General features: G+C 54.9%; 5 protein-coding genes across 5 annotated transcripts; 3 read left to right on the top strand and 2 right to left on the bottom strand.

Moving 5' to 3' along the window:
- Positions 1 to 215: 215 nt before the first annotated feature.
- F5Z01DRAFT_138750 (amino acid/polyamine transporter I) lies at positions 216 to 2,721 on the bottom strand. The gene has a single exon (XM_046257639.1). It carries the CDS (start codon positions 2,311 to 2,313, stop codon positions 685 to 687), a length of 1,629 nt encoding a protein of 542 aa, XP_046117346.1. The 5' UTR covers positions 2,314 to 2,721; the 3' UTR covers positions 216 to 684.
- A 1-nt stretch (position 2,722) lies between these two features.
- On the top strand, positions 2,723 to 3,229 carry F5Z01DRAFT_138710 (uncharacterized protein). The gene has a single exon (XM_046257635.1). The coding sequence runs from the start codon at positions 2,839 to 2,841 to the stop codon at positions 3,094 to 3,096; it is 258 nt and encodes an 85-aa protein (XP_046117345.1). The 5' UTR covers positions 2,723 to 2,838; the 3' UTR covers positions 3,097 to 3,229.
- F5Z01DRAFT_138711 (peroxisomal copper amine oxidase) lies at positions 3,230 to 5,590 on the top strand. The gene has a single exon (XM_046257636.1). The coding sequence runs from the start codon at positions 3,363 to 3,365 to the stop codon at positions 5,469 to 5,471; it is 2,109 nt and encodes a 702-aa protein (XP_046117344.1). The 5' UTR covers positions 3,230 to 3,362; the 3' UTR covers positions 5,472 to 5,590.
- A 214-nt stretch (positions 5,591 to 5,804) lies between these two features.
- On the bottom strand, positions 5,805 to 11,426 carry F5Z01DRAFT_138681 (transferase family protein). The gene is made up of 5 exons (XM_046257634.1): positions 10,680 to 11,426; positions 9,474 to 10,622; positions 9,370 to 9,422; positions 8,876 to 9,298; positions 5,805 to 8,824 (listed from the first exon to the last, which is right to left on the bottom strand). Exons 1-5 carry the CDS (start codon positions 11,023 to 11,025, stop codon positions 6,050 to 6,052), a joined length of 4,746 nt encoding a protein of 1,581 aa, XP_046117343.1. The 5' UTR covers positions 11,026 to 11,426; the 3' UTR covers positions 5,805 to 6,049.
- Positions 11,427 to 13,279, top strand: F5Z01DRAFT_138670 (uncharacterized protein). The gene has a single exon (XM_046257633.1). It carries the CDS (start codon positions 11,828 to 11,830, stop codon positions 13,247 to 13,249), a length of 1,422 nt encoding a protein of 473 aa, XP_046117342.1. The 5' UTR covers positions 11,427 to 11,827; the 3' UTR covers positions 13,250 to 13,279.
- The last annotated feature ends 959 nt before the right edge of the window (positions 13,280 to 14,238 follow it).

Raw genomic sequence — 14,238 nt, 5'->3', positions numbered from 1 at the left:
GCTTGACAGCCCCTCAGTGACGATTTCTGGCCAGCGGACAGATCTTGTTAAGCCCGAAAGCCGAGCGTGAGACAAGAGTGCCACTTGGGCCCGGCCAGGCCCTTATCGTCGTGCTTTGTGTTGCGATAACCTGCGAGCACGTTCAGCCGCTAATCGTTACGTACGACCGCCCCAGACCGGAGCCTGGACCGGATCGAGTGAGGCCTCACGTCGTACTCACTGCTCCGGCCGGTAGCGACTGTAGGGTAGGGTGGGCAGCAAAGTTGCCCATTTAGGTATGGAGGCGGGGATGCGAGCATAGCTGGCGGAACGTGGCCGTTATCGCTCCCGACCAGTCGCGTCGATCAGGGCTTGGTCTTACGTACGAAATGTCCCCAATTCCAGGCTGACCCTGCATGCGGTCAGCTAATTAGCTTGGCTATATGCAGGCGGGCCAGACGCGTTTGCGATTGCGGGATGCAGATGTTAAGGGACCGGCAACACGCGGTGGGTAAGGTGGAGTGACGTAGCATGCTATCTGACCACAACAGGAGAGGCAGGAACGACTCAATCACGCACGACTACCATAAGGACCAAGAGAAAAAGAAGATTGCAAACAAGAAAATCATTGATTACCAGCTACCTTAGCTATTCAACTACACAATATCAAAGGCGCAACGCGATATACTGCCGCATGCCATATAGTCAACTCTTCTTGCCACCCTCGCTATCCTCGTGAACCACGGGATCATCCATCGACTGTGCCGTGATCGAAGCCTGCTCAACAGCCACGAAGCGAAGATACGTCCCGTGTCCCTTGATGAACCAGAATCCGATCGAAACCACAAGCATGATCCCGAACACGGCGACCGCGTAGTTCATGCTGGACCCCGTCGGGTTCGGGCTCTCTGGGAAGAGGAAGAAGATGGTGGTGACGATGCAGTAGATTACTGCAATCCAGTTGATGGTGGGACCCAGCTTTCCCAGCGAGTACACACCGCCAGGCGGAATCTTGTCGCGACCGACCAGCAGCAGTACCATGATGGGCATGCCGTAGGACACTGTGAGGGCAATGGTAGACACGCTCAAGATTGCCTCGAGAACTGTGTCGGCAAAGGTGTAGAGAACACCCACCAAGCCAATGACGATTCCTTGGAGCCACAAGGCGCGGGAGGGCGCGTTCCAGTAGACACTGACACGGCTCAGGAACGCGCTCCATGGTAGCCCACCATCACGCGCGAACCCCCAAGTGAGACGGGACCCGGTCGTCAGGATACTAATGGCCTGGCCCATGCCGTTGAAGATGAAGAGGGCTAGGAGAACCGTGCCGCCTTTGACGCCTGTGGTCTGCACCAAGAGTTCAATAAACGGCAGTCCGGTGGCGGGGTTCAGCACGGCGTCCAGATCCTGGATACAGAAGAGACAGACGACCATGAAAATGAAGCCGGTTATGGCACCCATGGTCACGGAGAGCCACAGAACTCTTGGGATGGTCTTGCGCGGCTCGGGAATTTCTTCGACCATGTGAATGGCTGCGTCGAAAGCGGTCAACCCATAGGCTGCCTGGACTAGACCGAGGAACCAGGTGACTCCGTTGTTCCAACCGCCCTGGTTGATCCACGTCCCAAATACAAAGGATGCAGGCTGAAAGGAGAGGTCAGCCTTGCCACCCACGCAGGCGAGCAGGACGACCGAAAAGATGATAAAGAGCCCGATGAAGCAAACGCCGACAAAGTTGTTCACCCATGGAAGGATGGGGTCCCGCTTGCAGCTCACGATATTGACCACCGTGAGACAGAAAGTGAGGCCCAGGTACACCAGGAAGTTGATCCATCCGTCGGACGCGTGCGACCAATTGGGCGCGTATAGTAGCTTCATGCTCAGGATAAAGTCGGCCATGAAGGCCAGCTGGGATGCCGAAAGCGTCCACCAGCCAAAGGTGTTGATCCAGGCACACATGTATGATACGAAGCGGCCCCAATCCCCTGGCCAGAGACGGGATATCCAGTACGCCTGGCCCATGGCGGTGGGCATGCTGCTGCAGAGCTCGCCCAGCGAGACGGCGACGCATAGGTTGCAAAAGGTGACAAAGACGAGTCCCCAGAGGATGGTGATGGGGCCGCCGCTGACGAGTCCGCTGTTGAGGCCCTGGGCAAACGTCGACCAGGTACCGAGGACGATGAAGGAGAGGAAGAACATGCTGCCCATGCTGAACTTGCGATGCAGGGCCTGCGTGTGGCCCATGGCCGCGAGGTCGCGCTCATCGCGCGCGGCTTGCTGCTCGGCCGCGATGGCTCGCGGGGAGGGAAATTGAGAGTCGGCGGTGGTATCCATTGCGCATTCTCGACGGAGTGTGTTGGTGTGCTTTGTGGGAGGTGCGATACGATGTGAGGATGGGATGCAGTCTGGTGTCTGGACGTCTTTTGAGTCCTTGTCACTTGACAGCTGTCGAGTGTTTATATGTCGTCTGCCCGGGTTGCCTCTAGCCGGTCTGCGCGCTCACAGGACGACTCCTATCTCACTCATAGTCGAACCCCAGATTGCCAAGGGGGACCTCCTGCGGCGGTCGCGACTCGCGATAAGGTCTTGGGCTGATGAGATGGTGTGGTGACGGTTGTCATGCTGCAGATTTTCCCGGGGTACGTGAGAACTTGTGGGGAAGATAGTTCACTGGCGTATCTCTCTTATCGCCTCGTCGCTCGCTGGTCACGAAAGTTTCCCGATTGAGGAAAAAAACCGCAGAAGACGAAGAGACGCAAGCTCCTCGCCGCATATCCGAGCGCGGCGCCCTATCAGATCGAGCCCGATACCAATCCGGGGGGTTCTCCAACGTCTCGACGCCCACACCACCGTGTGCGTATGCTTGTCTCAGGACCAGTTTCTTGCCTATTCTTTACTAGCAGGCGATTTATCATGCTGTCAACGTGGTGTCTTGCATCAGGCTGCGGGGTAAGGACCAGTTTCTTGCCCTTTTGGTTGTTGGGCGCCATGACAAACGATCTCGACAACCACAATTACAACGCCACGACACACGGTCGTTCCCGTCTGCCGGTCGCCGTGACTATCTCCAATGGAGGCCGGCGTCGGCCTAGACCTGGCATGCGGAAGCTGGCATGATTTGTGTGGGTCTGTCTGGCCGATGGACGACTGGAACGATCCGTTCACTGGCTGCTGGCAACTCCAAGGTATAAAGAGGTCCCGTGAGGGCTGTGATGCCTTGGCTTCTCTCCTTTGTCCGACGCACAGCACATACAATCTGAAGAAGCTCCTATCCAACGCTCCAACACAAGGCCCAAGGCCACTTGACTCTTGAAACACTCCATACTCGGGTCCCATCCCGACCTCTCGCATGGCACAGTACACCACGCCGAACAACCACCACAATGTTTGCCGACACATCGTCCATAGCCGGTTACACCATCTTTCGGGAAGAGCCCAACGACGCCGCTCCCGATCTGTCCAAGCAGCGCTCAGTCCATCCTCTAGATCAGCTGTCGATTGAAGAGATCCGCGTGGCGTCCAGGCTGATCCGTGATCATGCCCCCTCAAGCACCCTCAAATTCAATTGCCTGACTCTTCGCGAGCCTAAAAAGGCCGAGTATGCGGCCTTTCGCGACGGCCGTGGCCCACGCCCCGACCGTCGAGCGTTTGCCATTGTCCTGGAAAAGGGCACGCCAAACGTCCTTGAGGTGGTTGCCAACCTCACATCCGTCGTCATCGAGGAGTGGACCAATGTGTCCGACGTCGGGCCTACTCTGACTCTAGAAGATCTGGACGTCTGCGAGCGCGTTGCGCGCAATGACCCTAGGGTCGTCCGGGCCTGCGAGGAGATTGGCATCACCGACATGTCCAAGGTCTTTCTGGACGCCTGGGCCATTGGCTTCGACTCCCGCTGGGGCACAGACCGTCGTCTGCAGCAGGGCATTGCGTACTGGCGCAACTCGGCCTCGGACAACCAGTATGCTCATCCCCTGGATTTCACTGTCGTCGTCGACACGGAAAAGGAGGAAGTCCTTGCGGTAGATGTCCGCCGCGTCAACGGCGAGCGCACGCCTCCCTCGTTTGCCGAGCACAACTACCTGCCCGAGTTCATGGGCCCCAACTTTTACGACAACACAAAGCTCAAGCCCATTGACATTACGCAGCCCGAGGGCGTGTCGTTCAAGATGCAGGGCAACATGATTTCCTGGGCTGGGTACAAGATGCACATTGGCTTCAACTACCGGGAGGGCATCGTTCTCTCCGACGTGAGCATGTTGGACCAGTACGAGCAGCGCCAACGTCCTCTCTTCAACCGCATCAGCGTTGTAGAGATGGTTGTTCCCTACGGCAACCCAGACCCTCCCCACCATCGCAAGCACGCCTTTGACGTTGGCGAGTACGGCACAGGTCTGATGACCAACTCCCTCAAGCTGGGCTGCGACTGCAAGGGCGCAATCCACTATCTCGACGCGGTCATGGCGACGAGCTCGGGAGACCCGGCCATTGTCGAGAACGCCGTCTGCATCCACGAAGAGGACAATGGCCTGCTGTACAAGCACACAGACTACCGCGACGGCAGCGTCATCTCCGCCCGCGACCGCAAGCTGATCATCTCGCAAATCATCACGGCCGCCAACTACGAGTACGCATTCTACCACACCTTCTCCCTGGACGGCACCTACAAGCTTGAGATCAAGTTGACAGGCATGCTCAACACGTACTGCATGCACGAGTCCGAGTCGGCCGCCCCATACGGCACCGAGGTGGCACCCGCCATCAATGCCCACAACCACCAGCACATCTTCTCGCTACGCGTCGACCCCGAGATTGACGGCCACAGCAACTCCATCGTCCAGAGCGACGCAGTCCCTTCAGACGCCGAAGTGGGCTCCCCCGAGAACCTGTATGGCAACGGCTTCTACTGCAAGAAGACACCCTTCCGCACCGCCAAGGACGGCGTCGCGAGCTACTGCCACGAGACCAGCCGCTCATGGGACATTATCAATCCGCACCGCCTCAACCCGTCCTCCGGCAAGCCCGTCGCGTACAAGATCCTCAACAACAACTGCCCCGCCATCCTCGCCAAGCCCGGCAGCATGGTCTGGAAGCGCGCCGCCTTTGCCCGCAAGTCCCTCTGGGTCACACCGTACAAGGACTACCAGCTCTTCCCCGCGGGCGACTACGTGTGCCAGTCGTCCGGGCAGCAGGGCCACCCGTACAACTCGACGGTGGAGGACTGGGTCGCGAAAGACGAGTCGATTGAGGACACGGATATCGTGTGCTACGTGCAGTTTGGCCTCACGCATTTCCCGCGCACCGAGGATTTCCCCATCATGCCGGCCGAGCCGGTGAGCGTGATGCTGCGGGCGTCGAATTTCTTTGTCAAGAATCCGGCGCTCTGGGTGCCGCCGTCGGATATTGCGATGGACAAGTCGTCCAAGAATGCGTTTAGCCAGAAGCAGGCTGGATCGTGTTGTGCGTCCAAGTCGGGGGTGAACAGCAAGCTGTAATGTTGTTTTGTTTTGACCATAGCATGAATTTAATGAATGGCAATGAAGTATACATGTAGTTACGTTGACACTCGCGATTCGTGATACGATTTATTCGCTTGATTCTCAGACAGGAAAGCGATCTTTGTTTGTGTTGTCTTGGATGGTGTTACGTGCATGTAGACCCCGTCTCGAGGTAGCCAGAGTCTAAAGCCACTACAGTTACTATTGGGTCAGCATTCCCCTGTGTGAGCACGGTTGATTTGAAGCTATTTGAAAAATGGGGTAGTATATGGTATTTTTCCGCTTGCACATGCAGAAAGACATTTTTGCACGACTTGTATCCAGGCATCACACCACCTCACCTGTCCTGAAGCTGGGAGCTACCCTGTACCATGAGGAAGAACTTCATATGGACCCTACATGTACGAATCAGGCCGAGAGGACTTTGATCATGCAATGTTTCCACAGTGATAGCTCGAATTGTTTTCATAATATACATGTAGTACCGCTAGAGGTTTGTAAAAGGGTGCCAGAACAAAAATTGAATCTAAGAGTATGCGTTGCAAATGAGCAAACAACAGATAATGCTTCGCTTTCTATTCGCAATCTACAAACTTAGCATATCTTGTAAACTCTTCATCTTCCATGAGCATTTTCAACTCCTCCGGATGAGTCCCCATGACCAACTCAACGCCCCCATCCGGCTTCATCGGGAAAATCACCAAGAAACGGAATCGACCACTGCCCCGATCAAGCTGCGGCCGCATCGACTCTGGTTCTCCGCCATTCGCAAAGTGCGCATCCCCAAAGCAGACCTCGCCCATCGGGAAGAGCATCATGTTGGAGATCATAGCGTGCATGTGCTCCAGACCCATGTTGGCCGTGGAGAATCGGGTGTGGTCGGGCAGCGACTGCAGAATCGACACGGCGTCATGGACGACGGAGGGTGTGATCCGGGCGGCGGACTGGCGCAGCTGGTAGGCCACGCGTCCAATGCTGGTCTCGGGCGCGCAGAGCGTTGGTATTGGCATGGTTGTTCGGCTCATGATGAGAAGGCTGCCCATGTACGTAGATGGCAGCAGTGACGAGAAGTAGGGTCTTCCGTCTGTGGGTAGTTCCAGGATGGAGAGTTCATCTTCACGAAACTCCTGTCCCCTGATCTCACGGGCCACACGGTACCGTGATCGGATGGCGGCCCGCCAGAAGAATGCCTGCACAATGTCACTGATGGACGTGATGACACCCCTGGCCTCTGGATCCGCTATCACGTCTTGTTTCATCTGGGCCACCTTCTCTGGTGTGATAAGGAACAAGGTTGTCTTGAGGCATCTCTCGGCACGTGGTAGCGGCCACACCGAGTGGACAGGGTACTCTGGTCGCGGTGGCAGAGCACCTTCCTTTGGCGACAAAGCAGATGATTGTGTCTTGTACTGTTCAGGAGGGGAAAACGGCAAGAATCCCCACGTGCCGGGATTGATATCTTCCACAGGCCGAGCCCAACCCTCGTGCTTGTGAAGAATCTCGGGAAGACTGTGATTGAAGCTCTCCGGGTCATACCAGGAGCACATGGCAGACGTGTCGCCTTGCAGATACCGGCAATTCTCTGCCCAGGCTTTAAGAGCGACAAAGGCGCCAAGGCCATCGAGGCAGCAGTGGTTCAGGTCTACCGCGAGGATGCATCCGCCTGACACAAAGTTGACCTGCCCGACAAAGATGTCCGCGGGCATCTTGGGGAAAGGATCATCTCGCAAGACGAGCCCATCTCTAAAGGCTGAGGGTGCGAACCCGGACCTCCTCAAGTCGTCGAAGCATGGCAGGACATCCGTCAAGTCCTTGTACACGAGGCGATTGTGCACAGACGTAGCCATGGAGAGCGGTGGGATCGACACACAGAGATCCCCCTTTACGTAGCCAAACTCCTGCTCAGAGCATTCCATAATCTTCCCGCCCAGGGCTGGAATCATGTCAAAGGTACGATTCAGGCCTCGCTGCAGATTGTCAAATACGTCGGCATAGCGGGCGTCTGGACGCAAAGGCAAGTAAAGCATCAGACCCATGCCGTGGTTTGGATTGACGTAGTCCAGGGCGTTGAGCCTGAAGGACTGGCGTGCTTTGTGTTGCGCGATAATGTCCTGGAGAAAGTCACCATCCAAGGGCTGCGCAGGTGATGCCCGTGAGGCTTCCTCCCGTTCGACCACCATGCGGGCCACGGTGTCAGAGATCCCTGCGATTGTGGGAGAGGCATAGACATGGCGTGGTGCAATCTTGTCTCCCAGAGCGGTGGCGGCTCGTATGCTCTTGACGGCAGCAAAGACACCGAGAGAGTCAAGACCCAGGTCAAATAGGTCGGTATCGGCCGAGACACTCTCGATCCCAGGCAGTGAAGACGCAAGGATCCCACGAACACAGGTCATGATGGACTCTCTCGATTTCAGATCTACAGAGTAGGTCTCGTCAAGGTCGTCACTCCTCGAGGTGTAGAAACGCTCGATGTAGTCAGCATAAAGAGCCAGAGTCGCCGAGCGCTTCACGGTCTGCTTGTCTGTGCGGATAAAAGGCTTGTCTGGTTCAGAAAATGTGACAAAGTCGCGTAGAAGCTGATTCTTGTGTCGAGACATGGAGTTCGCTTTCTGAACTGTCTCCCATATGCTCTCGATTAGCTCTGGGGACTTTTGCGATGGGTCCTTGAGCTCGATGAGCAGACCAGCCTGGGGTCTGCCTGTTCCAAAGATGAGACAGCCATGGATGGCGGGATGCGTGGTGACAAAAGCCTCCGTTTCAAGCGGCGATACCTTGTATCCGTTTGACAGAACAACCAGATCGTCGCTTCGGCCTTTGAAGGCCCAGAGGTTGGGTTTCGTTGGGTGCCTCATGTATAGATCCTTGAAGTTGATTGAGGTCTTTTCGGGGAACGTGTGGTAGATGCCCTGGAAGAGCGGCCAGTGCTCGTTCCGATGCACCCAATGTTCGTATGTGTCTTCCTCGACCTGTTTGAATTCGAATCCAGAGTAAGGGTGGAAGCAGAGCCAGTACCAGTCCTCTCTGTGTGGCACGAGGTTGCCGATGAACAAGCCCTCCGTTGTGCCAGTGAGGTTCAGCACACGGATGACTTCGTTCACCTTGCTGGCGCTGACGGGGCTGACGGGGCCACCAGAGGCGCAGATGAATTTGGAGGGTTTGAGCTTGGCCAAAACCTCTGGGGTCTCACCGACTTCGTCGACGAGAGAGGGGACCATACTCCAGATGTCAATCTTGGCGGACTCTGCCAGGTCTTCCACGAGATTAATGTTCGGAAGCACGCCCACTGGGCCCAAAATGCAATGGAGATTAAAAAGAGCCGGCATGAGAATGTCCATGATGATGCCGGCACCCTGCGCATGTCAGCTCGAGTTTGTTCTGTAATCAGTCACGGAGGGGCTTACATGGCTCATGGGGAACGAAGAATAGATCCTATCACCCGCCTTCCAGTCAGCGGTCCAAGGCAACAGACCCCCATCTCCTTCCACTGGTGGAAGCAGACGAATGGCGTCCATGGTACCGATCAAACCATGGGACCAAGGGATGGGTTTGGGCACACCTGTAGTCCCTGATGTGTGCAGGAAGCAGAACGGATCGTTGGTGGCTTCCTCAAAGGTCTGGGTGTAAGGGAATGGCGTGGTCTCGTCGTTGTCGAGCAAGTCGTCCAGCGACGGCAGTGCTAGGAGTTGCATGGAACGCTGCTGCAAGACCTCTTGGACGAGAGGAACTGGCAGAGCGTCTCCTGCGCTGACCCAGATGTTGCAGTTGGTCGCCTCGAGGACCGCCAAGGAGCCTTCTGTGTTGTTCTTTGGTGATAGGAAAAGGGCCTGGGGAGGAATATCATCGTTAGTGCCTATTTACTCATGAAAACAGCTCGAGAGAGGATCTGATCACGTACCGCGTATCCGACCTTGACGCAAGCGTAGGTCAGCAGCACGTGGCGCAGGTCGTCTGCATGATATTAGGTCGCGATTTCCATGGGACCGCACTCTGTGAACTCACGTGGTCCAATGTAACCAACACATTTGATAGTGTCAGACCGACCAAGTGCCTCTTGGAGCCACCATGCCGTCTTGTCCACGGCCTGTGCAAACGTACGAGCTGTGACGTGTCGGAAATGCAATGAACCTTCTAATCGAGTTACTAATGAGAAGACATGACGATCTGGCTCTGCAGCAGCCAGTTCGTCCATGATCTGAGGGATAAGCCTTCTGCCGTATTGCGTCTCATCTTGCCCGAAATTGTCCTTGTCCTGCGTCACTTGCCGCGGATTCTCTGGATCGCCTTGAGCGGACCCCTCGGCCGATTGAATTTCAGGTGTCGTAGGTGTGCTGTCGGTGGTGACCGCGTCGAGTGAAGAGATGGAGGAGCCTCCCTGACTTTCACCCAAATCTGGCGTCACGATGCGAGGCGTGCTTACTCCGCTGAGGTAGTTTTGGGCGCTGCGTGGTGTGGCGGGCTGTAAGTAGGTGGCATTCGCCTGTGTGATCCCGAGGGCGTCGCTACTCGCCTGCGCGAGCTCCCTGTAGTAGCTCGGACGACCATCGTCGTACACAAGCTCAAGCCTGTCGTCCTTCTCAAACTCGCCCATCGGGGCGCTGATCCACTCGCCATTGGCGAGCTGTGCAACGCTGCAGTGCCACGGGGTGGTGAAGCCACTCCTCGTGTTGAGGAGGCGCATGGAGACTTTTGTGCCGCCCACTGATTCATGGATGGACAGTCGGAGATGGTTGGGAAACGCATTTTTGACGGCGCGCGCAAAGGCATGCCCTCGAACTAGCATCTGCTTCGCGAGGTACTTGCAATCTCGCTTATACGAATTCGCGGACCGATCTTGGCCTTGGGGGAAGATGTACTTGAGATCGGACTCGAGAAATCTCTTGTACCCCAAGAACGTTAGTTTTGTGTCGGGATTCGTGGCGATCTCCTGGTCAATGTCGAGGTCGTCCTGGCCGTACTTATTCAACAGTAGGCGACGAAACGTGGTGCAGTTGGCAACATAGGTGATCTCTCTCAGGTCTTGTGGGACGGGAAAGTCCACCAGATCCTTGATTCTGGCAAAAGCAATGCTGTCAAACCCTTTCTGGGCTGCCATCTTGCGGAGAGCCTCTCCGTACGCCCAAGTGTCCTGATCTGATATGCAAAGCAGATCTGGTCAGTCATGTTAGTACCCGCTCCACGACTGGACGTTATCACACTTGGACATACCATTGTACGTGATCCCATCCGAGATGATCGTTACTTGTGCGCCTGGCGTATAGACCTCTTTGATCCGCCGGCACATGGTATCGAGCCGGTCGAGCGCCAGCTCCTCCGCCTTATCGGGAAGATGGCCAAGCACCTTGTAGACCTTGTTGGCCGACTTGAATGGGAATGCAGGAAGACATGCCTCTACCCGTGTCCCAGCGGAGACAAAGTGCGCAATGACAGCGAGGAAATTCTCGGCGCCTCCTTCGAGCCGATCTCTGGAATCGTCGAATTTGTTCAGAGCATACTCGAAGATGATATCCAAGACGAGCTGTGCCGTGCTCAGGTCGGCATCTGTGGATTTCATGGTGTACACCCGGTTGCGGCTGGACTGGACTTGACAGGAGCAAGGTGCAATGGGAAATTCAAAAGTGCACCAAGTAGACGTGATGGGTGAAAACGTTAATTTATTAACAAGTCTCGAAGCACATGCAGTCTCTAGCCTTACCAAACATGTGTACTCGCTGGAGCAGGCCACGAGGTCTCATAGAACGTGGGACGTCCACATTACCTACTCTAGCCCATACCAGTCGGCCGCGCCGTCTGACCATCTGACGGCTTATTTTGCTGACGGCTCGCTCATGCTTGCATCTGAAGAACCCTGGTCCGGCAGGCGGTGGCAGCTGAGTGACTTAACGCAGCTATAGTCCGGCTGGCGATGTCTAGCGCCGGACGCCCCAGCTATAGCTGTGGAGCGGAGCAAGTTTGCGCCAGATTTTATGCATACAGTCTAACTAAGGACGGGTAGGCAGCATCATGATGTATGCTCAGCTTATCTGTGGACTTCTCCGACGCCATTACGAGACCGGTGTGAACCGAGGGCATGGACGGGGGTCATACCCCAGGCTAGCACATGCGTACATACAAGGGACACGCAAGGTACCATGTACACCACGCAGAGCGGGTTATATCGGCAATGGTCGACTTTCCTTAAGAGGTACGCTCTCGGTTTCAGACGACAACTTGAGAGCGTGAACGTGACCATCCTGACACAGCACCAGCAGCTCGAGCTCTTGCGACAAGAATACCACTCCTTTGCGCCATGGAAGGCATGAAAAAGCTCGCCAGACTACGACCGCTAGGTTTGTCTCTGCTCTCCTCTCATTCCTATGCTTTCAAAGCCGAGCTCCAGTCTGACACGTAGTGTGATCCAGGGTAAACTGGAGCAGATCTCGGCGGCGTGCCATCACCTGGGCTATTTCAACAATGTCGGCGTCTCTGCTCACTACCAGCTGTCGTCGTCCAAGCCTGGCTCACTTACGAGTCTGACTACGCGGGACTTGCGCCACCTCATCTATACTGCCACAAGAGAGACAGTCCGCAAGCACCGCATTCTATCTGCGATTCCCGTCGACGAGGGATCTCCCGAGACCTACTTCGGTGGTCTGCCCTCCATTGATCTCGCCCGAACCATCGCGTTCCATCGACGGTCTCAGGCTGTAGCAGACGGTGGAGAAGGGGAGGACCGAGAGCTTGATGAAGTTCTCCAAGACCAACACAACACCAACTTCAAGGCTGATGAGGGCGAGCTGCCATTCTGGCGCTTGGTGATCCTTCATAACCCCGAAGACACAAAAGCCTTCACGGTCTCCTTCATCTACCACCATGCCATTGGTGACGGTGTCGCCGGCGTTGCGTTCCACGACACCTTTCGTCAGTCTTTGAACGCGGCTGCTATCGAAGCTGAGGTTACATCCGTGATCACCGTGCCGCATCGAGATGCCACACTACCGCCGCCTCTGGAAGAAGTACACCCCCTACCTCTGAATTCAACCGCTGCAGCACCGCCAACAGCGTCGGAACTTACCGAATGGATGGGAAGCGCGATCAGCACGCCATGTCGGACGCATTGGCAGTCGCTCTACGTCGCACCAGACGCCTCAAAGGCCTTCTTCCAGGCGTGCAAGGAGAAGGGCCTTTCTGTCACGTCTGCGCTGTCATCGGCCCTCGCGCACGCAGTCTTTGACGTCCTTCCCACTACGCAAGAAGCTTTGACCTGCATAATCCCCGTCGACCTACGCCCTTGGCTGCAGCTCCCTCGAGGGACGTCCACTGCCGCCATGGGGACATATTTTGACGCCATGCGTGTACGATTCACCCGCGCTGAATCAACAACAGACGCGTGGGCAGGTGCGCACAACGTGGCCGAGACGCTTCGTGCATACCGCAACAATGTGTCGCCCTCGGGAGAGCCTTATACGGCCGTAGCCGCATTCCAGGGGATCCCAGACGTTGGCGTGGTCTTTGAGTCTCTGCGTGGCAAACCACGCGATGCAGCCCTAGAAGTGACCAACATTGGTGTCTTTCCCAGTGTGAGCAGTGAGAATGGCGAAGCTGACGGGGGAGTGTGGAAGGTGGGCAAGGTGTTGCTCAGTCGTAGTGCTGTCGTGTCGGGTGCGGCTGTGACCATCAGCGTGGCCACCGGTGGCAATGGATCGATGACAGTGGGTTTCAGCTGGCAAGACGGTGTCGTGGAGAGTGATTTGGTGAAGGAAGTCAGGGAGAGAGTAAGGAGATTCCTCAGTATGTGAGGTTGGATGAGAGCTAGTGCCGTAGTCCCAAGCAGACCTTTATCAGACACTCCTTGTTTCTTAGTTCCTCACCACCAAGCACATTGCCTCGCCCCTTGTTGAGCCACTGAATAATTTATAGAACCAAAACAATAAGCTCAAATGGACACAAGAATCTAGTTGTGTAAGTCTGCAGATCAGCTTACAAGGCTCCGCTTTCCATGCAGGATGCATGCGCAGGGACCGCATGGCCAAGAGATTAAACGTGCTCAAAGTTGCGCACAATTACGGTGGGATATTAGATCAAGAACTGCCACACCGTATCAACCCCGCAGACATAACGATAGTATATATCATAACCACCTATATATACTAATATCCGTGATTTTTAAGATACCGCCACGCACTAACCTTAATAATTATTAAGAAATAATTCTTAATATACGGATGCGTGGGCTTCCTATAAGTAAGATACTTAAATTTCTAAATAATACGATCGTTCGTGATAGTAATAAGGCTATATTAGAAATCACGCTTAAGAGAGCTCTAGTAACTTAGGCCGTCCCGTGTCTAGTCCCCCGCTAAAACTTAACTACCTTTAAAGACTATATTTACGGCTAGTATTTCTTAAATATCCTTATTAATAAAATACTTTAAGATATTAATTCACGCCTCTAAGATACTAGCGATCCTTTAATTAATAAGCGGACCTTATTCCGGTAGCTTAAGATATAGGGCTTAGATATAAGATACTAGGCCTTAGATATATTAGACGCCCTTATCGACCGGGTTAAATACTTATTCTTTAACTTTAGCTTCTTAGATATATCGATTCTTTATAAGCTTTATTAAGAAAGCTTCTACGCCTATCTTTAGGCGGTAAAGAAGGTCCGCTAATAGTATAGTATAAAATTATTGAAAATAAGGGACTAATCCCCTAATTAGGTGCCTTACGAGGCCCTCTCACAGAACCCTTACAGGGATCTATTCAGGACCTATTACAGGGGTCC

This window comes from Emericellopsis atlantica (assembly GCF_019669845.1).
Source record: "Emericellopsis atlantica unplaced genomic scaffold F5Z01scaffold_16, whole genome shotgun sequence".
Lineage (NCBI taxonomy): Eukaryota > Fungi > Ascomycota > Sordariomycetes > Hypocreales > Bionectriaceae > Emericellopsis > Emericellopsis atlantica.
Note: the sequence above shows the minus strand (reverse complement) of the source record. Positions and strands in the feature narration are given on the sequence as shown.

Coding starts and splice junctions, on each gene's coding strand:
- F5Z01DRAFT_138750 (XM_046257639.1), bottom strand. CDS start 2,313: ATGGATACCACCGCCGACTCTCAATTTCCCTCCCCGCGAGCCATCGCG.
- F5Z01DRAFT_138710 (XM_046257635.1), top strand. CDS start 2,839: ATGCTTGTCTCAGGACCAGTTTCTTGCCTATTCTTTACTAGCAGGCGA.
- F5Z01DRAFT_138711 (XM_046257636.1), top strand. CDS start 3,363: ATGTTTGCCGACACATCGTCCATAGCCGGTTACACCATCTTTCGGGAA.
- F5Z01DRAFT_138681 (XM_046257634.1), bottom strand. CDS start 11,025: ATGAAATCCACAGATGCCGACCTGAGCACGGCACAGCTCGTCTTGGAT. Junction 10,623..10,679: donor GGATGGGATCACGTACAATG/GTATGTCCAAGT, acceptor ATGACTGACCAG/ATCTGCTTTGCATATCAGAT. Junction 9,423..9,473: donor TGTTGGTTACATTGGACCAC/GTGAGTTCACAG, acceptor AATATCATGCAG/ACGACCTGCGCCACGTGCTG.
- F5Z01DRAFT_138670 (XM_046257633.1), top strand. CDS start 11,828: ATGCTTTCAAAGCCGAGCTCCAGTCTGACACGTAGTGTGATCCAGGGT.